At 41.1% G+C, this 26132-nt stretch overlaps 1 protein-coding gene across 2 annotated transcripts in view; it reads right to left on the bottom strand.

Annotated features, from left to right (window-relative positions):
- Nucleotides 1-11960: 11960 nt before the first annotated feature.
- LOC145449099 (uncharacterized) overlaps nt 11961-26132 on the bottom strand; it is a 134657-nt gene continuing 120485 nt past the window's right edge. The window contains exons 11-14 of one of the 2 annotated variants that reach the window (XM_080327573.1): nt 12973-13061; nt 12734-12905; nt 12588-12673; nt 11961-12339 (exon numbers count right to left, since the gene is read on the bottom strand). In XM_080327573.1, coding sequence (XP_080183699.1) covers nt 12260-12339; nt 12588-12673; nt 12734-12905; nt 12973-13061 — 427 coding nt within the window. In that variant the 3' untranslated portion in view covers nt 11961-12259. The remainder of the gene's footprint in view (nt 12340-12587; nt 12674-12733; nt 12906-12972; nt 13062-26132) is intronic. The other variant, XM_080327572.1, reaches the window with a different exon arrangement.

Below are 26132 nucleotides of genomic sequence, written 5' to 3'. Positions count from 1 at the left end.
AAGTATCTCTCGTTGTACTACAATTTTTTAAAATTATTTCCACCATAATACGTATTGCAACCACTGGAATTCTTCATAGAGCCAGATTTCGGTAAAATATTGTTTTTTATATGTACAAAGTTGCCTGTTTCTAAGCCAAAAGTGTTTTTTCAGGCCAAACTACTACGTTGGGACAGCCAGTTACAACCGGAAATGTAGATAACTGGTACAATTTTGACATTATTTGGGAACACACCTAATTTGCATACGTTAGGTCAAAATTTGGTCAAAATTCAGTTTTTTTAGGTCAAAAAAAGTCAAAATTTTGAATTTTTAGGTCAAAATTTACTTTTTTTTAGGTCAAAAAAAACCGCCCTAGTAATCACCATTACTCACGGTCATATTTATTTTGTTTCTAAGAATTTATCTTTGCAGGCATATTCGAAGACAATATGACAATAGCAATGCGAAGGCCTCATGAGAGAACAATTATCATTTTGAATTTCACGTCATTTGTGTGTTACGTCACAATATACCGATTGCTCAAGCTGGAGATTTATCTCACATAACGATTTATATTCCAGCCTGGGCCGTAACTACCGTACTCCAAATCCACAATTTGGAGAGGAAAGCTCGAAGGTGGTCCGACAACAATTATTTAGTAAATCAGCCTAATTATAGAGTATTATATTTAGGAGATATATTTTACTTGAAAATGTTCTTCGCGCTTCCGATTTAGGGTCGCTAAATATCTTGGTTTCAATATGTATAATATAGGGTGGCCATATTTTTGTGAAGCAAATTGCGGACACTCTTTAGCGTCCACTAGCGGATTTTAAAATGAGGTGTAACACAGTGACCGTCAATATGACGTCACACTAGCAAAGCATTGTCCTTCGACTGTATACACTATACAGGAATGAAGTGGAACATAGGTCACGAATTCGGCCATCTGTAATGTGAGCTCTGGTGATTGATACTTGCTAGGGTTTGCAATAGATTCATCCACGGGCCGGATGAAATCATCTGGCCTGTCAGGATTGTGTTTTACAGCCCTGCTATACAATTAGGTCAGTGCGGCTATCTGTTTATGTGTTTTAATCAAGTTCGAGACAACATCCCCCCCCCCCCCTTTTGCCCAAAAAGCACTGATCTTGGCCCACCATAGGATAGTCGATGTAACTTGTTGGGCACTTACTATATGCATTTGGCTGTTAAATTTTATGTATGAATTCTGTCATTAATATTGATTTATCGATATATTAGGCTACTATAAAATGCACCAGCAGGTTGCACATCCGGTGCTCGCGACGAAAATGTTCCGTGGCAAAGCTCAAAACTTGCTAAGCTGATTACTAAAAATATTCAGCTTGCCCACACTTACTCAAGGCCCAGGAAGCTGATTACGTCCAACATCATCGCGATCTCCAGATAAAGGCGGACGACCCCAAGATTTGGAACCACCATAGAAAATAAACATGGAATGGCAACGACCGATTTCGCAGCTTCGTTCCACTTCGCTGAAGCTTGACTCAGACTTATTTTACGGCAGCTACTGTAGGATTTCTGGCAATCCAAAAGTTGTCTTCCAGATCTCAGAATTTACTGAATCTGGTCTTGATCGAGAGCTACTGTCGCATTGATTCCGAAAATATCAATCAAAATATATTCAGCCATCCGCACTCAGATGAAAAATCACCGTCGACATCTGAAATCTGCATTGTTCAGAACAATCGGATGACCGCAAAACAATGATCAATTGCGGCTCTTCGACTGTTCGGACAATGCCGATAATTCAGACTTGGAGGGCGAAGTCCATTCCACGTTTACATTCTATAGAACCACTGTATGTGATTGAAGCATCCAATCGGCCTTAACTAACTCTAGGAATTACCCGTTAGCTTATAATTGCGATTATAATCAGACTTATTTCCAGAGGTGGTCAGTAACGAAGTACTTCTACTTTTTCGAAGTACTCAAGTAGTTTTCCTCTACTTCCGGTACTTACTCAAGTAGATCCGATTTTCGCTACTTCTACTTCTACTTCGTAATATTTTGTGAGCTACTTACTTACTTTTCGCTATTTTCAGTTTGTCAAGTAGAAGTAGTTAATCTTCCAATCTGGAAGATAGTATGAGGAATTTCGGGGCTGTTTTCACGGAGTATATCAACATTAAATTTTCAAAAAAGTTTAGTAAAGCCCAGAATTTTTGTCGCGCTTCGCGCGCATTGCTGGATACGGAGTGACCACTATGATTTCACGAACGTATCGGTGAATATAATTTAGGTAGAGGGTTGGCGTGGTTCCGTTCACACCACATTGCCGCCCTTTGTCCATATCAAATAATTCATCACAGTATATATGGCTCATCATAAAGTTTGAAACTGATATTTCGCAATCTAGCATTTACTTGTCATATCGTGATCTAGCATATCCATCGCATGTCCAAATCTGGAAAAGTGGACTCTGACTTTTTTTAGTTTTAGAGCTGTTTTAGCATACCACCTTTGAATCTTTTTGGACTAAAAACATGAAATACATGCTCTCCTTTTAGAAGTGGTATTTATAATTCATTTTCAATTCCCAGTATCATATACTTTGAGTTATAATTATTATCAGTTCTTTTGTGTGGATAACATACATGTTGAAGCATAAAAGCAAGTGTAGTAATTATTGCCTTTAATTTCTGGAAATAAAGCTACACAATATTGCATTTTTACGGTCCACCATATGTTTTATTAACGTTTACTAATCGCGCAAAGTGTATACACCGTATCTTATACAACTTCTCCGTATTGCTCTTCGACTAAACTATGGGCCTTATTATATGGGGAATGGCGCCATACCATGCTATTTTCTAAAACGTGCTGTTCGAGAAAACAGAGGACTAGCATCGCATTTCCATATCAATACTATCATTTTCATCCCATGATGTCCACGAATACTTATGCTATCGAAAATTGGATACCTGCTGGTATGCATGTGAACGAATTAGGATCGTTTTCATAACTACTTACTTACTTGAGTACTTTTAAAGTCAGTCAATTCTACTTCTACTTCAAGTAGTTTTAGGTTGCTTATGGAGAAAGTTCTTCTACTCGTACTTGAGTAGATATTTTCGTCGCTACTTTTACTTCTACTTGAGTAGATGTCTTGACTACTTTGACCACCTCTGCTTATTTCAGTAAATGATGGTTATTTATATTTATTTTGATTGCATTTTTGGCGAGGGTGGTGCCAGGAGCCCATACTAATATCATTATACGTTGCATTAACTCGCGGGAGGCGCGAAGAACAATTTTGAATAGCATAAATCTGCTTGAAAATGATATTGTTTATGTTGATTTACGAAAAACCTTTGAGCCTGCTTCAAGCCTTCAAAATTCCGGACATTTCGGCATATTTTAGAAATTCCTCCCGGACGCAGATTTTTCAGTGAAATTCTGGACATGTTCGGGAAATTCCGGACGTATGGCAGCCCTAGTATAATACCCATCCCCTACTCCACAAAGATAGACTATGGCCGAAACTTTATATCTAAGTATGTCCATTGTCCGTAGCCGCACTGAATGGACGTGAGGAATAGTACTGTCATGGCAATCTTAGACCACAGTACAAATGCCACCTAAGGATACCCACAGAGGAAATGATGCGCACGTGAGGAAATGACGATTAATGTTTGCGTGTCACGAAAGAAGTTTTTCTTTAAGCCTAGTCTGGTACGTTTGGACATCTCCAATATCCTTTAGCAGACGAGAGGTCACGAATTAATAACATGCAGCGAAGTAATAATAACAACGGGCACGCCCGAATATGTTAGAATTATTAACGACGTGCTCTAGAATAGATGATCGAATTCACCACGTCCCTTAGCTCTACCGGTAAATCTGAGCACGTGGACTGAGAGAGGATAAAATTGAATAGTATTACTTTCAATTACCAATGTTATTGACGAAATTCAATCATGAATCAGAAGTTTGAATGATCACCCTATGGGAGTCCAAGACCAACGTTAGGGGGAAGAGCTGGCGAAGTGCTGTATCAATACCAGAGTTGGATCAATTGTAATTTGTAATTGAGCTGAATGTAATTAATCACATTTTTCATGTAATTGTATTCGTAATTATAATTGAAGCATTTCTATTTTGTGTAATTGTAATTGTAATTGCAATTTGATCAAAATTTTGCTCAATTACAATCTCAACTACATTTTCATGGAAACCTGACAATCACAACGTAAAATAATAATTTGATTAATCATTTTTTCGTCGCACCAGTAAAAATCCGGTACGGACTAGGATGACGACGAGTGGCCTAAAGGCCTTAGTAAACAGTCACCACGTGTAATAATTAGCCTATTTACGTAGGTGGTCTATGCGTGCTGCGTTATAACTAGATAATTCAGTCACGCTAAACTGTTTCCCATACTTCAGTAGCAACAGAAAACTTTGTGAATTACAATATAGGCTGAACCAGTGGTTCTCAAACTGCGGACGTGCCCCTTTGGGTGGCGTGAAAGCATATGAACGGGGCACGACGCTCCAGTGAACTGAAATCTTTTCCGCGCTTGGCCCGATTCACCTCCGTTTTATGGTTATTACTCGGTGTATAGTCTGAATTTCGTATTGGAGAATTCTCTCACCAACAGTCATAACCTTCCATACCATCAAACTATATGTAAGGATTGCTAACTTTCTGGTTTCATTGTGAGCTATGATGATAAGAGGGGCACGAAATATTCACTTTCATATAGGCGGACGTGTCTAAAAAAGTTAGAGAACCAGTGGGCTAAACTAAATCCCAATTTTCCAAAAATTAAGGAATAGCAAATAAACTCTTCTGAAACCTGTGCTGAACCATTTCCTACACCACGGTCAAAGTTTTTTTAATCCCTGACCAGTACCGGGGCTTGTTGCAACAATAGCAAAATGAATTCAAGTTTCCAACCAAGGCTTCATCAAACTTGAACACGCATTTGTAGAGATGTTATCCCAATCTTACCTCCAATGTTGGCCAAATTTACTGGGGCCAGAAACTTTTCGCACCCTAATGTTTATCAAATCCAATTTAACAGTTTCCGAGCAAGTGAAAATGTAAATGCGACCTAAAATATTGTAATTCCTAGTTATCAGGAGGTTCTTTCTTTTTGCATTTATTTTAATTTCACGCACCTTATCGGTATTTTCCTTATCGCTGACGCCTAACCAATTAGATTTCATATTCCTGACTCAGCTCTGAGTAGCCTAATCGTATGATTACATTTCATTGACTGTCCTGTAGCCTATTCGCTGTTAGTCGCTCAAACCTTTGGTTCTTAAAAGTCGCTTGAAACATTTTTCTTTGCTTGTAGTTTTCAGTACTCATGATTAGGAATAGTTCGAATACGTTCGATATTTTTTAAGTAAAGGGTATTCTACATATCAGGAACGAAACATGAATAGCTTGAGATTGTTGTCAATTACGTGTAACGTCGCTGCGGTTGTCAAAGAACACCTCTTTACTGAATCAATTACCTGTTTAAAAGTAATTGTAATTATAATTGTAATTAATACATGTTTACCAATAATTGTAATTGTAATTTGATATTTTTAGCATTGCGTAATTGTGATTGTAATGTAATTGATACATGCAAGGAAGTAATTGTATTGTCATTGTAATTTGAATTAAAATATTGAAATTGATCCAACTCTGATCAATACTGATTGTGGCCAGAGCCGACGCTAATATCGTGTAGATCAGCGATTCCCAACCGCCGGTCAGAGGAAGCAGTTGGATGCTTGTCCAATAATTAGAGAAATAAAACATCGAATTTTGAAATGATTTAGAAGTTTGGTACGCATTTTTCTCCAGACTGTCGTAATAGCAAGAGTTCATAGTTTACTTTGGGAGTAGGCCAACGTCTCAATGCTGCAAATGCTCAATAAAACTGTTTCCGAAAAGTTATAGGTGAAAGCTTCGGACACTTTACAATTTACGTTAAATTCCCACATTGAAATTAAGCGAAACTTGGTAATATAATAATGACCATAGCAAACAGCAAAGTCGCATTTCATCAAAGTAGGCCTATACCGGACAATCTTACAATCAAATTAGTGACTTCTACCAGGACGTCTCGAGCTTCGCCTTGCAGAAACTTCAATAGAACCAGCATTTATGAATATATCTTATCAGCAGGCAGCCCTAAATATGGTTTCTAATATTACATTTGAGCCACATACATTTGTCGTAAATAAATTTACAGTATATTTTGATTTTTGAAAGTTAACCGGTCCGCAACATTTGTATTTACGTTCTACCGACCCGCGAGGTTAAAAAATTGAGAACCACTGGTGTAGCTGACTGTGGTGGCAGATCCAAATGTTGAGTAAAGAATTGCGAAATAATGATTGTTTCTCGTTCAAAGTAGGGTCATATGAGAATAATGTTTCTAGCAGCTGGACAAACAACATACGCATACCTATTACCAGCAGTCTACTTGATACAGATATTGCGAGCTGCCATTACCAGTAATGACATGCGTGGATCTCGGGATATCTACAATTCCTTATAGATATCCCTGACGGCGTGGTTCTAAGAATGGCACTATACTACATGTACATTGTATATCGAATATATATTTACGGTTTTTTGATAATAAGTTAAGCAATGACGAGCAAAGCGAATACTCGTGACGTAATAATGAGCAGGGGAGTTGGAAAATCCTACGTTTTTGCTATCAATAACCTGATATAATAACAAGGGCTGGGCAAAATCGAGTACCCGAGTGATTCGATTCTGAATCCTGTATAATGCTTCGAGTCGAGTCGAGTCGAATATTCGAATATCGCTCATTATGACGTAATAACAGTATATAATATGCCAAGCCTCAAATATATTCCGTTCATGTCACCACAAAGAATATAATGTCTCTTTTCCATCACATTAAAGATAATTTGGTATTATTTCGACCCTATCGATTTCATTTCACTTTGTGACAATGTCGTAGGATGATCATGACCTCGGAAATGTGTAATTTCCAATAACGTTCGTAGCTTTGTACTACATTTTCCGTATGCTGCGATACGGTCAATCAAGGTTTCAACACTTCCACGGTGGAAAATGGTATCGAAACCATAATTTTCGTCGATAAAATAACTTTCAGTGGAGAAGAACGTATAATTTCAGTACTCGAAAAAATCGTCTTTTGCTACTCGACTCGATTTAGATCCGAGTACTCGAATCATTTGGCCCAGCCCTAATAATGGCGCACTCTTCCTTGTCCACGAATGGTTAGTTGTCATAGTCCTTTTACAAGTAAAATGTAATCGTTCTTTCAGAAAAAAAAATTGATTAGATATGTGAAATAATCGATTACGATTACTTCGGATTTTAATCGAATGTAGTCGATTGCGATTACCATTACTTGAAAATGCTGTAATCGTCGTAATCGATTACGATTACTAATCGCGATTACAGCAAGTCTGCTTCTGATATTGATGTCCGACATTGATGTCTGATATTGATGTCCGGTCAATACCAAGAAAACCATTACCGAGAATGACATTACTGAGACTCGACATTACCAAGCAAGGTATGTAATGCAGGCATGTCATGCATATGCACGGATCGTGTATACGTGCATCATGGCGTTGCCACATCCGGTGTCGATTCTCGGGTATAAATGCCGACAACGTCCGTCTCACTAAGTTAAATTCTTTGCATTGGCCATTCTTGGTAATGTCCATTCTGCCAGTAAAACTGCATTGTAGCCGCTGCAAAAACTACAACATCATGTCCCCCGCATCATAGCTAGGACCCCAAAGGGACCAGGATATGTGTCCAACACATCACTGCTCAAAAGATTCGGTCCAAAACATAGAAGATGTGCGGAAAGTAGAAATTGCCAAATCTATGTATACGTGCCATTGCGGCCATTGCCCCGATTACTTCAATGACTTCTTTGCCTCGGTATCAAAAGTGCATAATAGTAAGGGCATTTTATGAAATATTTCACAAATCTGTGAACTATATTGTTACCATACAATTTCTTCACCAATATGTCTTTCAAGGTCTCTTATAACATGTGTTAAAATGTTGAAGTTCAACTCTTGTGGGAAACCCAGAAAAAAGGCTGTTAAATTTGACAAATTTGAAAAAATAAAATAAATTTAAAAAATTGAATTTTTTTTTTTATCGGCTATAAGTAACTAAGGATGGGTTTAATATTGGTTTTTCATGATTCTCAATTGATTGTTAAAATTAGCATTTTACCACAGACTGTTTTGTGGAAATATATGTAAAAGTAATGGCATTGATGGCACATAGTTATACCGTCATAAGTACACCATTCAGTAATTCGATACCGAACGATTCAACAAATTCTGTATACTGTAATACTCGGTAAAACACAAATATATATACTTAAAACCAGTACAGTAATTCCTCAAATACAGTACTAAGCAATGGATAAAGGGACAAAACTGTATTTTTGTATCAATCCGTTTAATAAGATAGACGCAATTGTACCGAAGTAAAAAAGCGACTATGAACCCAGCACGGCTATGTGTGAGTTCATTGTCGATTGTTACTGAATTATGATTCACCATAATTTCCGATCGCTATTTCACCATAATTTCCGATCCTTGGCTCATGGATCAGCTTGGATCAGCCTCTCATCTATCCAGGTAACACACTATGAGGTTCGGTTTGGGTCATTAAAGCCTACGATCTTGAGTTTCAACATTCCAACTGGAATGGCTGGATGAAGAGAATCAAAGCTAATGATGCATAACAGCGGACACAGATCGAGTTCATTCCAGTTATTGAATGAGACCCTGATCACCTCAAAACCTTCTTCGCCAGTCTTAAAGAGTGCACACAACGCGTTGGGTAGCTATAGTGACCGTCATTTTTCCGATTCGACTGAAGACTATATATAAAATGAAGCAGACAAATTTACCCGTCATTCCAAGGTTGAGTAGTTTTCACCTATTCAAATCTTATCTTGGACCAATTGGTGACAACATGGAATATTCTGGGCTAATAGATGTGATCCATTTGATCTATGCTGGAAGCACAACAACCATCCCCATCATGGCTGGAGGACGTTTTGACAAGGCAATCCCTCCTCACCTCCTCATCGATGCAGCTATATCTATCAACATACCATGGAAATTGCCTTAACTGAGGATAAGCGTGGTGACATAAAGTCATTCATGGAAAAGGTGACTGATGGAGAAATGTAAGCCAGACACTGTGACCCAGTAGTGCGAGTATTTGAGCGAAGGTTTGATGAAACGTTCAATCGATTCGTAAAACGAGGAAGAACACCTGCACTCTGGGTGGATACCACTACATGGTAGATATGCCTAAAGTCTTTTTCAGAACCGCGTGACTTCCACACCACAATGGGAATCGGTCCTGCATTGTTACCAAGATGCTTCACACCTTCAGGCCATCATCAGTGGTTCTCAAGCTGTTTCAACACGCCCTTAGATGATAGTAAAAATCCCCCATCTTATCCTCCTAACGAAAAATATTAAAAAGAGCAACCAGAATATTTGCAATCCCAATGCATTGTTTGGTGGCACGAGAGGTATTGTGGCTGTTGACACATTTCTCAAATATCTATGGAGTTCCAGTTAAATACATTAAATAATTTTTAAACATAACCATGTGCAATGATAACATGTAGCACATAGATATTTTAGCCATTTTGGTGCGTAACCTCTTCTGTTACCCCACTTGAGCGTAACTCGAACAGACCTGACCACAACCTAAATCAAAAATCAATGGCAGCTTCACGTATTTACCAGTTACACTTCATTCAGGGACATTTTCATAGTAGTGCAAGGTTGGGTATCACTCAAAATCTAGTATCAGTACATGGATGGTACGGCGGAATAATGACATTTCAAATCTAAATATAGGCCCAATCACGATTATTGCCATTATTGAGACTTGAAAGTTTCAGCACAAATTTAACTCATTCCGATTTCAAGAAAATCATTTCTCTCAGGTGGCTTCGCGCCTCCCCTCATATGCTTCCACGAACCCCACCCCCAGTTTGAGAACCACTGCATTAGAACGTCTGCCGCCCACGGGAACCACGTTGGCGAACCGAGCAGAGGAAGAATGAGCAACAGCTTTTCTGGTCACAGATGTTGGGTGCTCACTCTCAGTCAGATGTCAACCGGCGAATGGAGGAGGACGCCAGCAGACTTGTACCCGTTGACAGAGACCTTACCAAGACACAGATGAAGCGAGATGCAGGGACCATTTAACTTGTCCTAAAGTGGTTTAAGGAAAAGAAGCCATTCGTCAACGATAGATAAAACAGCTTGCTAGTGTATTTCTCAACTGGATTCAAAAGTAGGCCTACGCGCGGGTGATGACGTAGTTGAAATGCTGAGGAAGCTGCTGAAGTTAGGATGGCCGTTGGCCATGCAGATCAATTTCGATGGAACGTCAGTGACGTTTACCGTGGTTGTCATGTCAAAGGTGAAAGTCCTGTCATCGCGAAGTAAATGTCCTAAGATTTACTAGTAGAACATTCACATCAACTCACTGAAGTTGGTCATTTTCACCCAGCGGGATATGGATGTTGCGACAAGGTTGCAGTATGAGTTCACTCCTTTCCCGCTGTCCCTGTTCAGCAACAAAGATCAGAAGATGAACAAGGCTACCATGGCCAAATTTTAAATACAACCTTGTAGGCCTTAAACTGACCGACTTGACTTGACTAGCCAACCAAGCTGTACCCTCATAATTGATGGTGGATGGCTTCTGTACATGGTGAAGTGGGAACAACGTCAGACATGACAGGGAATTGCCTACAATTACCCAAGCTACGTGCAGTATCTAGGCTTCGATGGTTACTGCAGTTCGCCAAAAGATACAACATGTTCTCAAGGAAGACTGCTGCAGGAGTGATCAAACCAGAGACACCTCTAACAGAGGGTGCAGCTGCACAGTGCGCAACGTTCACTCCGCGAGTACGTGCAGACCCGGGATCGGATTCTTATACAGAACACGTCTTCGAACCCCAGCGATTACGGATGGACAATAAACGTGCAGGGATATGAGCCAGTTCCAATACTGGAATCGTTGGCTCCTGATGAGCTATCGCAGTTTACAAGATGTAGTTGTCATAAAGATTGCAGCGACCGAATATACAGCAGCAAGAAGAATGAGGATACATGCATTTCGGCCTGTGGACTATGTAAAGGCCTTATAACGCAAAATTTGCAGTCACGGTGATGTTGAGTCCGATGAAGGCATAGGCAATGCCTGTTGAAATGTCTGATATTGTGCATGACAAATAGGCTACCTCTTCAGTGAGCACTGAACAAGCTATGCGAAATATAGGCTATTTTGCGCATAAATATAAAAGTGGGTGTGGCGTTTTCCACTAAGCAGAGCTTTCATTGAAATATAAGTGTTAACAATCAATTGAGAATCATGGAAAACCAGTATTAAACCCGTCCTAAGTTACTTACAGGCGATAAAGATTTTTTTATATTTTATTTATTTTATTTTTTAATTCGTAAAATTTAACAACTTTTTTTGGGGGTTTCCCACAAGAGTTGAACTTCAACATTTTACCACATGTTATTACACACCTTAACAAACATATTGGTGAAGAAATTTATTGGTAACAATATAGTTCACAGATTTTCATAAGTTTCCCTTACTATAATGACGACACACGTGCGTCCATCTCGTCCAACTATCATATGGTCGACAAAAAATCATCGCTTTATCAAATATGCCGAACCTGATTTGTAGAACAGTATCCAGCCGGCTATCCGACAGTCATCGAGCACGATACATTCAAGTCAAAATAGAAAGAATATCTGCTGAATCAATACTATCTAACCATCCAGTTCACCGGAACACGAGCTGACATATCGATCTCGCAATCTGACAAATGCCACCATTTTTTATCAGCTGTCCTTTTATATTATCTTCTTTTACTACTTTTCAATCAGTGTGCATGCCTCCTTTTTTACATAGCCCATAAGCTAGCGGCTGTCTGATTTCAAAGACTACTCCAAATCGTTTCGACACCTTCCTATCTTTCATTGTATCGAAGTCTTGTGATTTATTGATATGAAATTATTATCAATAAATTGATTTGATTTGAATATTATGAGCATAATACGGTATAACAAGAAATTTTTATATCGATACACTGGTTACGAATATGAATATAAAAAACTTCATTGATCCATTCGGTGCCTTGAAATAGATTCACAAAATGCCAATGCTGGAGATCACTTTATCACATCTGCCTCTCTGTCAGCGATAGAAAATCAGTATAGGCGTGTTTATATCTTCATCGGAATGCCGATAACCGCTTGTTTCTTTTCCATTCCAGCCTTGGAAAATAAAAGTCCATATCTGATAATGTCAAGATTAGTTTGTATATACTTATGCAGAGTGAAATCAGCGTCTTGGTATCTTACGGTTACACTGGAAATGTATCTGCTTGAAAAATTTATGACCAATTATAAACATTTGAATGCAATGATTCGGTTATTCTGATATTCTGGACTTCGAAGTGTCTCTCTGTGTACCTCCGGAGAAGGAACCGCATTGAGTTATTGAATAAGAAGGAAACATGCACCTGCAAAATCTCCACATGTCCCCGTTGTCGACATGTTGTTCGATATTCCGCCAATGCACACGTATTCTGCAAAGTAGGTGTCCAATCTGAATTTGCAAATGAATGGTTATGCACAACAGGAGATTGAATTTATGTAATTATAGTACTTGACTCCCGGGCAGAATGCATTTGGGTATCCTGCCTGATTAAATGCTCGTAATTGCAAATATCCCGCTTCAACTTTGCTGCGTACTGCTTCAGGAACCATATTCATTATTGTATCCTCATCTCCTTTGTCGAATGTTACAGGCACAACCAATCCATCACTTCCGCCAAATTCTTTTTAAAATGAGTATATATAAATATTATAACAAAGTCTACTTCGCCGGGAGTAATAATGCCGAACCGTTGAAAATATCAAGGTCCTTCACGCTTGAAATAATAGCAGCAGCAACATTGTCTTGCATTTCCTTCGTAATAGGTAATTCATTTTCCCTGTAAATCGTAATGCTCTGTAATGCACGATAAATATCTATATTGTGAGGTCAAAAAGGAAGGTAATATCATGCTTAAAGAGGGTTACCAATTTATTTCCTCAGTGCGAAATGCTTGTTTGATCTCCGTTGTGGAGAGAAAAGGAGAGGACGCTATGTATTTTGTCGTTTATGTTTTTGCGGCATGCACACCGACTCATGATAAACAAAGACAGGATCTGTGCATACTGCATATGCATATACCATGAGTACCTGATGTGCATATGCTGCTGAACGAGGACGGAATACATAACTTTGGCATCAATAGTTTGGTTTTTACTCTGATCCGGCTGGCGATTGAACCTACAGGACGTACCGGTCAAAATACCGGACGCTTCACTATTACCCTATCTTGACGGATGCGTACGCATTATACACAATTTGATTATTGCCTGTTTCACAGATGCGCCGACAACAATGTATCGGAATTTACTCGCAGCTTTGTTTCTTTCTCCGCTCTGCTCCTTCGCTCGCGTGGTGCTAGTGAGGTGTGCGAGTGAAGCGTTATACTATACATAGATAACTAACCAAAGGATAGATGCGCAACTCCCAGTGGTTGGGCTTAGGCAAGCAGTGTCTCTAATTGCCGAGAAAACTGAATGTAGCTTTCAGAACCTTCATGGCAACAGTTAGGTATTGAAATAAATACAACGTCCTGACTAAAATTCGTCTCGGAGTCATAAGCAACTAATTCGAAATGCGTAAAAAGATGACTCTTCGGCATTTCCGAGCTACGTCAGAGGACTGTTCAATTTTCTTCTGGAAAGATGACATATGATTGGTCTAAATACATGTATAGAAGGCAGTGAATTATATTGAATTCGAAAAGTTTTTTTTTATGGATTATAGGATTTCCTACCGAGAGCAACTTGAACACTGAAATGCTGGATATACCCGGGAAATTCTAGACGTATCACAACGCTATGTTATGTGCAATGGCGGTCCAGTTGTCCACCGACCCGGCATAGTAACCATGCAGATTGGTAGGAGCGTATACTGTACATTGCAGACTATGGCGTCGACACTGATCCATTATTTTGTATCGAATAAATACGTCGTTACAAAATTCAAGTCGACACCAAAGGGGTATAGTGAATTATAAACAGAGGTGGTCAAATTAGTCACCGTTGCTACTCAAGTAGAAGTAGAAGTAACGCCGGAATTTCTGCTCAAGTAGAAGTAGGAATGGTGGTTCACCAGAAAGTAAGTAAGTAGGTATTTTATGCTTACTTTTGCCTACAAAACTGAAAACTGTCAAGTAGAAGTAGAAGTAGTCTAAGCTCATAACTACTTAAAAAGTAGTGTGAGTAGAAAAAAAACTAATTTAAGTACTTCAAAAATTAGAAGTACTTCGTTACTGACCACCTCTGGTAGCTACCATTGGCATATTGAATATGACGGTGTACTGTACTCTTTGAGCGATTTGCAGTGTTTATGCTTCAGCGACTGTAAAGTAAGTCATGTGGTGGAATATTAACATATTTTTGCGCAAATATACGCTACTTGAAATGATTCTTAGCGCTGCGCGCGATTTAGTGAAGCCTACTTTTTATTGATTTAAATGTAGATAATCCTTCCTCGCCAAAATAAACCATCAGAAATAAACAAAATTGACCATGATTTATTGAAATGAGTCGTATTATAATCGCAATTAAAAGAGAACGGTAAAGGCCGTTCGGATACTTTAGTCAAAGACATCGGTTCTCAACCTGGGAATCGTTTATCACCCTTGTTCTGTGGATAACGAAAATGTTGAACGTGATCAGCTTTCAAAATAGGCCGCGAGTAAATCTCTTGAAATGGGAAAATGACTCGACTCGACTCGAGTCAATATTTGGATTGACTCGACTTGTACTCGAGTCATTACGCATGACTCGACCCAAGTCATTGACTCGGCTTATCTTATATGACTTGAAGATGAAGAAATTTGCGAATCATAATGGCTAGATCAACGCATCTGACGAATTCTGCCGACATCGCTATTTGTCACCACTGCTTTCGTTGCACTTGTCTGATATCAGATATGTCGCCGTAAAAAGAACAGAAAATGGTACTAACAATGCATTGTACAAAATCAACCAGTGATGGAGAGGTAATAGATCCTCCGCAATCAAAGTACTCAAGACTTTTCAATTATACAAGCAAACAATTGAAGCAAAGTTCAATTAGAGCCAATGAAATGACTCAGATGGTCAAGAGACTGATAAGCTCACGTGTAGATTTGAAGGCGACGAATATTTTCATTTTTAGGCGTCTAGAAAGAATGAGTATTCAATGTTCTTCAGTGTGGTTCAAAAATGCTTGTCAATTCCTGCATCTAGTGCCCTAGTGGAACGTGTATGTTCAGTAGATGTTCGGATGAAATTGGAAACTGGCAGTCATTAATTATAGTCACACAGTCATAGATGTCAGTTTCAGACATCGACACTAAAATTCCCATAGTTCATACAGTAGATTTGTCTCTCATATCACACCAAAATATATTGTTTTCCACTCGGCGCATTGCTATAAAACAATAGAAGCACAGTGTCGATACTCAAAACAATGCCATTCCCCATCTCCGAGGGCGATATTCGCGTATTTTCAGGGTATATTTGGATGTGCTAATGAAGAATTCCTCGTACCAACTTGTTGAGGGTGAAAATAAAAAAACAATATGATATATTAGTCGGCAAAACACCTCGTCTACCCATGTGCAATATACTCTACAGTTTCATGTTATTTATTGATATAGAACGAATTTCTTGGAGTGATACAAACATTAAAGTCTCAAATCGTGTTTAATTGTGTGACTACAGTTCCAATGAGTGGCACTAGATGAACTAACATCTGCGACGTGGCAGTCAGTATTCAATGAAGCTCCTACGCATCGCACAGCCTCTCATTTTAGTAGTGAAACATGGTCTCTCAAGACTCCGTCGCTACAATAACAGCTAAATCCATCGACAATGGTGTACTGAAGTAAGCGCATTTTACGACATTACTACTGACAATTAATTTTTGAACGGAAAATTGATCCGACGGACATGATGTTGCGATATCCCAGATCTCAAGGTTAAAAAAACAGATACCCAGATGATGCTTGAAAAACCCATACATGGGTGGAATAACCGAGGAATGACATGTCTGCGAATACCTGATGACTTGAAATTGACCCGAAAATTTTGCTGCAAGTCACAACACAAGCCAATCCATATTTTGAATCGCTGAGTCAAGTCCAAGTCAAGTTAATTTTGCAAAGTGAATCGAGGAACTTCATGTCATCTGAGAAATGTTGACTCGAGTTGCCCCAGCACTGGGAAGAATACCAATACTATTGACGTAATTCATTCAACAAATTTAACCACCCTAGAAGTAACATCGGTTACCCGATGGTGGGTCCAAGATCGGTGTTTTTTTTTGGGGGGGGGGGCGGTTTGGGGCTGCAAAATGTTGTTTCGGTCTTGGTTGAAACACACAGCCACATAAATGCACCGGCCTAACATTATAGAAGGGCTGTCAAACCAGGGCTTTGGAGCAGTCGTAAATTTTAAGCTGCCCCAGCTGCGGCTCCGGATGTTAGCGCGTGCGTACGACATTACCTTGTTTCTTGTGTATTTCTATTTAAGTACTGATTGGTGTAATCGTCATTATCACTCGCGTTTTTCTTTTCCTATATATTCAATAGGTAGAACTGTTTTGTTGGTTACTTTGTGTAAGGACGGTTGGAAGATTTGCGGTCAAGCATTGTTATAAATCCTACGTTTACTCTGCCCTTGCCTACTTTGTGCCATTATATATTCAATCATTGTAGTAAAGGACTGTGTTTGATTTATACCGGCGTTACCGACCGTCAAGATTAGACAGGCTTCTGCGCCTGTAGTCGCCACACGAACATTTCGCGTGCCGCGCAGAAACAATTTATAACAGCTGCAATTTACAACGCTTGCTTCTATTACAAAAGCAAGTCAAAGTAATCCAATCCGTATTATTCAACGGAGATTTGGTTTGTTTCATCGTCAGAGGGCTTTCGATTGCACCTATTCAGCAATCACCATTAACTGCCCTGATCTTTGAAGACAAACGATTAGTATCAGAATGCCGCTTCAACACTCTCCGACCGACGAGAAAGTTCGATTAGCTCCTTCGTTCAAGACTGTCACCAAGATGACTGTGGAAGAGATGCGTATCGAACTTGCTGCTCTCGAACTGCCAACCACTGGGAACAAGGCCGAGCTATCGGAAAGACTGAAGAAAGCTCGCGAGTGTAAGCGACAATTTGGAGACATCTAGAACGCAACCGCCAGATTCACCGTTGCTAGATCAATGCGGGACTTCGCCCGATCCATTTTCTACACAGACCGATAAGCCCAGCGACCTTATGATGATGTTTACACTAATGAAGCAACAGCAAGAGGCCGCGGAGAAAAGGTTCCTCATTCAGCAAGAAGCAGCCAAGAAGAGATTCTTCCTTCAGCTGGAAACAATGCGCCAAGAAGCGGACAAAGCCAGCTCTAACGGGCACTCCGATCTGCCCAGTGTCATCGGTAAGCGATTTAAGCGAATGAATAAAGATCTTCTCGAACTATTGCAGGCACTGGAACTCAAGTACACGACTTCAAACTCTATCGAAGAAATTGAGGTGTTCGTGAAATCGGTCGAGACGTCCATGACGGATTTGAAATCCTACGTAGATGGCAAAATTGATCTATTGGAAGATGGTGACTTGAAGACCGAGATTATTAACGGTTTGAAAGATGCTACTCAACTCTATTTAACCAACATTTCTCAAGCCAGGTCAAAGCTATCGAAATTGAAGGCGATTGACGAAGCTGACAAGACAGCTGGAAGTCTACCAAACGGTGTGAATCCGCCCTCGTTTTATGGCGACATACTTTCCTTCCCTTCATTCTGGGAAGCGTTCGAACCACTTGTTCATAACAACCCATCGGTCAGTAAATTTTACAAAATGACTTATTTGAAGGCTGCTATGAAGGGATCGGCGTCTGGAGTTCAAAACGGCTTTCCGTCTAATGCGACTAACTATGAGCCGGCGATTGCTGCGGTACTGAAACGATTCGGCAGGACGCAAGCAATCGTTCGCAGTCACATTAAAGATCTGCTTGAAGGGAACCGGGTAGATTTCGAACTCGACAAAGTACGAGGTATGCTAGACCGGGCTAATGCTAAGAGGTCCATACTGACTCAGAATAATATCACCTGGGATCAAATGTTCACTCAGATATTGGAATCGCAGCTACCTCAGAAATTACCCGAGCGTTGGATGCGTAAAATCAGCCCATAGCTTCGTCCGATCTAATGTTTGAGTTCATTGCAACAGAATTGGCGACTATGGACACTCTGAAGAGGTCTAGCTTCAAGCAGCCGGAGAAGCAACCAAAGACAAAGCAACAGACCTCAATCACCGATAAGTATTGTTCCGCTCAGTCTTTGGTAACTCAATCTATGTCGTCTCTCTGCGCATATTGCACCAAGTCTCATCCGTTACTGGATTGTAGAGAATTTCTGAAATTAACCCCTGCTCAGCGAATGTCTGGTTTGTTAACGAATCCCGGAAAGGTGTGTTTCAGGTGTCTCGCATCGCAGGGTGAGTCTTGACATCCTAAGCAGTTCTATCAGTGCAAAGCCCGGTGTGAGGTCGAAGGATGTGGGAAGGCTCATCACCAACTATTGCACGTCTTGGAGTCGTCGAATGCGAAAACAATGGTATCCACTGCTAGGCGATCAGCAGCGTCGGACTCCGAAATTGATACCTTGCTTCCCACCGCACTCGCGCAAATTTCGAACCAGGAAAAGACTGGGCGTGTTCGCGTAGCCTTCGATTCGTTGTCGGAGAAGTCCTTTATCACCCGGAACGTCGCTGATTACTTGCAGCTACCGGCTATTCGTAGCCAACAAATGAATATTAGTGGATTTGGCGGTAGTTCAACCTCTAGTTCAATGGATCCAGTCACATTCAATCTGGATCCATTACATTCAGAACCGAGAGGCTGTATTGAAGTTCAAGCGTTCGTTCAAGACGGTGTTATTTGCACGCCCTTAGTTAACATTACTTTACGTTGCGATCAGGTTAGACACCTTGACGGATTGCCGCTGGCTGATCCTCTCCCAAGGGACGACGGTACGGTAGATATACTATTGGGAGGACATTATTATTTCTCGTTGATGCAAGGATCGGTTATTAGTCCTGAAATCCCCGAATCTGGACCATTTGCAATCGAAACTATGTTCGGTGGGTATTGGCTGGACCATGTAGTCGTAATTCTTCAGTTAATCGTTCTTCTAATTGTTTGCTTACCAGAAGCTCGTCAAAAGTACAGCGCTCTGAATTGGATCCTTGGCAACTGTTGGACAACAAACTCGAACGATTTTGGAAGCTAGACTGCATCGGTCTTACAGATAAGGATTTGGTTCATACTTCCGACGAGGCCAACGCGATTGCACAATTCAATGATTCAATGTCGTTCGATGGAGATAAGTATTGCGTGTCGTTACCATTAAAACGCGATGCAATACAGTTGCAGCCCAATTTCGCGCAAGCATATTCTCGTTTGCTAACAACAGAAAAGGTTCTAAGGAAAAACCCTGATAAATTGACTAAATACGATCAGCCGATCATGGAATACGTGGACAACGGTTTCGCTCGAAAATTGTCGCAAGCGGAATTGGAAATAATTAGTACGATTCCTCATTACTATGTCCCGCATCATCCGGTTTTTCGTGAAGCGAGTTGCTCCACCAAATTGCGAATTGTTTTCGACGCAAGCGCTTAAAATAACTGTGGATATTCGCTAAACGATTGCGTTTTGAGGGGTCCAAATTTATTGCCCGACATAGGAGCTGTGCTACTACGATTTCGCACTCACAAAATTGCTTTGAGCGGTGACATTCGTAAAATGTTTTGCCAGACGGCTATTAATCCGGATCATCAGCGTTTTCAATTATACCTTTGGCGAAATTGCGAATCGCGCAGAACGCCAGACGTCTACGTCATGGAAAGAATAATGTTCGGAGTCTCGTCAAGCCCTTTCCTCGCAATTCAAACAATCCACCATCATTCTAATACTGCGCCAATTATTGATAAATTTGGTCGTGACTTGGGCAATGAAATCGTTCGAAATATGTACGTCGATGACATTCATGTAGGTGGAAATAGCGTTGAAGAGGTCGTCTGCAAGCAACAGAAGTTGGTTGAGTTTTTCAAGGACGGTGGATGGTCATTGGTCAAATTTGCGTCCAATAATCCAGAAGTCATGGATTGCATCCCCGAGGAAGCTCGGTTACCGAATTGCGTTCTCGATCTTGATGATGCCAACAATGGTGAGGCCTCGTCTCTCGGTTTGAAATGGCACACTACGCAGGATGTCATGTATTGTAATGTAAAACCCAAACTGCTTGAGCAGGATAAAATCGTCACAAAACGATCTATTTTGAGTAAGCTCAGTCAAATCTACGACGTGTTTGGATTTTTTCAGCATTCGTTATCACCGCAAAGATTTTGATGCAAGAATTGTGGAGACGAAAACTCGATTGGAACGATTAGGTGGACGACGTACTCGCCAAGAAGTATCGACAATGGACCGACGAGCTGTCGCTTCTAGAGTCCATCAAAATTCCACGGTACCTTTTTGTCGAATACGTTCTCCAAATTCCCTTCAACTCCATGGTTTTGCTGATGCCTATGAAGGTGCTTACGGGGCCGTAGTCTACATTCGAGCTGAAGATGACGTAGGCAATATTCAGACCCAGTATTTGATTGCTAAAACGAGAGTGGCCCCATTGAAATCAATATCTGTGGCGCGACTCAAGCTAATGGCAGCCCACTGTCTGGCTAAATTAACTAGATACGTTTTGGATGCGCTGAGTTCTGAAATTTGTATTGATAAAGTCTATTTGTGGCTCGACTCCGAGATAGCTCTGTCATGGCTTGCCAAGCCAAGTTCACATTGGAAAACGTTTGTGAGGAACAGAGTTCAGGAAATTCATGATCTCGTATCCCCACACGCTTGGAGACATTGTCCAGGCATCGAAAATCAAGCAGACTACCATAGCCGTGGCATGGCGCTGCAGGAATTGAAGAGTTGTTCGACCTATTGGCAAGGACCGGGTTGGCTGAGGTCTGAAGAGTCGGACTGGCCTGTGAAATCGCACCTAGACCAATCGATTCCACAAGCCGAGACAGAAACCGCAACTCCTCGCGTGTTAGTGAACATCACACAGCCACTAATTCCTTTTTATGTGGATCGCTACAGTAACTATTCCAAAATTGTTCGTATTACAGCGAGAATCTTGCGTTGGTGGCATTGTGATTATATGAAAATGGACCCAGAGTGCACCAATCGATTCGTTGGACCAAATGAGTTCAGGATGGCGGAATATTTCCTTTCACGTCATATTCAACGCCCAAGATTTAGCAGCGAATTCGAAAATCTCGACAAAGGTAAGAATGTGTCGAATAAATCAAAAATTAAAGACATGGATCCGAGAATAGACCTCGAAAATGAGCTCATCGTTGCCGGTGATCGGTTGAGTTTGTGTGATTTGCCAGAGTTCCCGAGTTCTCCAATTATTCTTCCCGCCAAGGAGTCGTTAGTGGAAAAACTCATTCTACATGTCCACGAAAGCAACTCCCATTCTCCTCAGGACACAACCATCGCTATTATTCGTGAGCGCTTCCTTATTATTCATATCAGGAGCGAGGTAAGAAGGGTATTGCGAAATTGCATCGTCTGTAGACATTGGAACACGAAACCACTCCAACAGAAAATGGGCATTCTTCCAAAGGAACGCATTTGCGCTTCTCCGGCATTTTCTGAGGTCGGGTTGGATTTCACGGGGCCAATTTATATTAAAGTAGGTGACGACGCGATGCAAAAAGCGTATATTTGTTTGTTCACTTGCCCCCACAGTAGAATGATTCATTTGGAATTGACCAACGATATGTCCACGGAGGAATTCATCGGTGCTCTGCAACGAATGATAAACAGGCGTGGCTGGTGTCGAGAAATTATATGCGACAACCAGCTCACTTTCAAAAAGGCTGAACTTTTAATTCAGATTTCGACACGCGCGTCCTTCAAAAAGCGGTCAGACAATGAAGCTCTGCAAAAATTCCTTACCGACAACGGGATAACGTGGAAATACATTACCGAACGCGCTCCACACCGCGGTGCCTTCTACGAGAGGATAAACAGATCCATTAAAGAACCTCTCAGAAAGATTCTGCGTAAGGCAAAATTGAACTTCACCGAACTCTACACGATTTTGACAGATATCGAGTGTGCGATGAACCAGCGGCCGTTGACGTATCTCGGTTCCGATCCGGGGAATCCGCAAGCAATCACTCCGGCTCATTTAGCAATTGGTCGACCACTGCGGCATCTACCTAATTTCCCGGCCTAATCCAGTTTCAACGTCTCGAAGCGATTTCGCTATCTTCAAACACTGTTGCATCATTTCTGGTCGAGATGGTCGAAGGAATATCTCCCGACGTTGATCAGAAGAAAGAAGTGGGTTTTCGAATATTCTGTTCCAAACGTCGGAGACGTTTGTTTAATTGCGGACGACGGATACGCGCGCTCGAATTGGAAGGTCGGCAGAATCGTGACGGCATTTAAAAGCAAAGATGGCCTCGTGAGGACGTTCAAATTGAAAACGGCCCGCGGATTTCTTACGAGACCCATTCAAAAACTCCACTTACTGGAGAGAGACTATTCGGTTGACTGTGACCAGTCAAAGCGGGGTGGATGTTAGCACGTGCGTACGGCATTACCTTGTTTCTTGTGTATTTCTATTTAAGTACTGATTGGTGTAATCGTCATTATCACTCGCGTTTTTCTTTTCGTATATATTCAATTGGTGGAACTGTTTTGTTGGTTACTTTGTGTAAGGACGGTTGGAAGATTTGCGGTCAAGCATTGTTATAAATCCTACGTTTACTCTGCCCTTGCCTACTTTGTGCCATTATATATTCAATCATTGTAGTAAAGGACTGTGTTTGATTTATACCGGCGTTACCGACCGTCAGGATTAGACAGGCTTCTGCGCCTATAGTCGCCACACGAACATTTCGCGTGCCGCGCAGAAACACCGGAGCTCTCGTCTATGAAGAATAAGCTCCGGCTCCAAGTTCCGGAGCTCATTGATACCACTGCTCCGGGTCCGGAAACTTATGGTTCGATTGCAGCCGTCGCAAGCAACCATCATATTGTGGGGGTATACAAAGTCCTGTGATGTAATAATTACTTCCTGTCGTCTGTCGATGACGTCATATCCGCACGAGAACCCAATTTACTCCATACCAATGTATGTCCAATGTCCATTGTAGACATGATACAGCATTAAACAGTGACGTAATGTTTTAATACTGCGCTCGTTAATATCAAGCCATACAGTCCAATTTAACATTGAGATGGTGCGATTTGTTCGGATGTAATTGCAGAAATGACCGCATGTCGCAAACTTATCAGCAGAAATCCACTTTTTACCAAATATGCTGTAGCGTACCGCTTCATTACCGTAATTAGCCTCACTGATCATTGATTATGCTGGGTATTTCTTGATGTGGCGAACCAACGTTATCAGTCGCCTTTATTCACCGTCCGAAGAACATCATCGCTGTTTTAAGTTGATTTTAACAAAAGCCTTACGCAAACATGTCAACGTTATCTACACCAAGAAGAACGCGCGCCCACGACAGAGCACGCTAAATTTTGGTGGCCTCGACGTGATCTTCCAAGCCGACGTGATATCGCTAGCTTGCCTAGCAGACGTGATCTTGCTAGTCGAGACGATTTTCGACGCCACTCCACGCTTATCTGTACATGGAATGTCTACTAGACGAAGACGACGACACCAATCAATGTATGATATTGCCAGCTCAGCGAATTTCAATTGTTCCCCGAGGATGCCACCACCGGTGGTCAATTGCTGGTCTCATTCGCCAGAGTCGTGGTATGTTTTGGTCGAAGCCGGATTTTCCAGTTATGGAGTTACGAACTCCGCAGCGAAATATTTTCATGTTCTGAGATGTTTGGATGGCAACCAGCTCAAATCGAGTCGTTTAAAGTTACCTGGCCCACAAGACCACGACTGCTACGAAGTATTGCGTGATCTTGTAATGCGTATGAGTACGCTATTCCCTTACGATACCGTGTTAAGACACTTTATAGTGATCGCTGTACAGATTAAAAACCCTCTTAACTTTTGCAAAAACTGCAAAATGCAATTGGGACTCTGTCAAACACACCAGGTTCTGACTGTTATTTGAAAGAATCGTTCTTTCATCATTTTCCAGATCATATTGCTCGGATATTGTCGTCACATGTAGACGATATCGTGGAACAGCTCGCCCTACGAGGTGATAGTATGCAAATCGCGCTTCTCCTCACGTGGTTTCCAATCATTACAGGTATCCTCAGACTAATCAATTGGATGGATTGCAACGAACTGTTCAGACGATAGCTCTAGAGGTCAGGGAATTGAAGGCGATACCTTCGGTGCGTCTAGTGCCTGCATCGAGTGGATAAAGATCGCAAATTGTCAATCGTAGTTTCGGTCCTCGCCATGAACCCTTTAGAGGTGATCGATCTGCTTTCCGAACGCTGTCAAACCGTTCTGCGACACGTGGTGAGTTAACTCGATTTACTCATGTTCGTGGTACGAATTAGTTGTGCTTTTATCATGATAAATTCGGCGACCAAGCCCGAACCCGCCGTCCACCCTGTTCCTACTTCTCAAATCGCCCTTTTTAGACGAAGGCCTCATGAGGGATCGCAACAATTTTCAACAGTGAACTCCGAATGTCAAAATTATTTATTGCATATGAGTAGTAGGGTTTTAATCGTTTGGCACCCGCCAATCACAGAACACCACGTCACCCTGATTGCCACGCCTATATTGCCACATCATCGGCCCATTGCCGCCCCTTGCCACATCATCCGCCCATTGCCGCACCTATATGACGCTCATTGCCACATCATCAGCAGCCTCCATTGCCACATCATCTGCCACGTCATCTGCGCCACATCATCATGCGCCACGCCTATAGTGCCACATCATCCATCCATTGCCACATCTTCGCCGCATTGATTGCCGCATCTATATGGCGCACAGCGCCGCATCAACCAGCGCGATGTCGATTGCTGCACCTATGACACTCATTGCCACGTCAAAACTTTCATTGGCTAGAATCGAACCCGGGTTGGTTGGGGTATAATTTCACGTCGCTTACCACTAGAGTCTAGTGGTAAGCGACGTGAAATTATACCCCAACCAACCCGGGTATAATCAAGTCTCTCAGGTATTATCAAGTCTCGGAATTTAAGAGAGAATCGGCGGTTATATTCTCAAAACAGCTCAATACGGCTAGTCTGCTCAATAGTCACTAGACACTAGACTATTGAGCAGACTAGCCGTATTGAGCTGTTTTGAGAATATAACCGCCGATTCTCTCTTAAATTCCGAGACTTGATAACACCTTTTTTCGAGTAATAACACATAAATGTAAGACTATGTTCGTGCGTACTATAACACCTGTGTCATCATTAATTACTCAATGATTTTGGGGAAATCTGCGAATGCAACTTGATAATGCAGATATCACGAGCATAAATGCCTACAATCACGCGAAAGCTAACGCGCCGCGTATATTACCGAATACTATTCCAAGATATTGACGCGTGTAAATGTGCCACGAATATAGTTGATTACGATTCCAAGAAGTCGGGCCACATCGATAATATGAATTAGAACATTATAAATAAAGTTGCGTTTCCAAGAAAATGCCGCGTTGGCGATACGAATTAGAATGCTTACTTCCAACGTAAAGCAATTCGCATTCTGAAAACTTCACATTTCTGTTAGTATTGTCATGTGCACAGCGAGGCAGGCATCGCAGACAAGGTAAGATCTATGTATTTTCGTGTCGATTTAAACTAAATTTAGCTATAATTTCTCGATGCGGCATTAGCTTACGTGAATTGTGCACGCAGATTGAATTACGTTGAGATTTCTCCAATAGCTAATAACGTAA

The sequence above is a fragment of the Botryllus schlosseri genome, chromosome 10 (genome assembly GCF_051294905.1).
Source record: "Botryllus schlosseri isolate E-star chromosome 10, Bs_hap1, whole genome shotgun sequence".
Taxonomy (NCBI): domain Eukaryota; kingdom Metazoa; phylum Chordata; class Ascidiacea; order Stolidobranchia; family Styelidae; genus Botryllus; species Botryllus schlosseri.
Note: the sequence above shows the minus strand (reverse complement) of the source record. Positions and strands in the feature narration are given on the sequence as shown.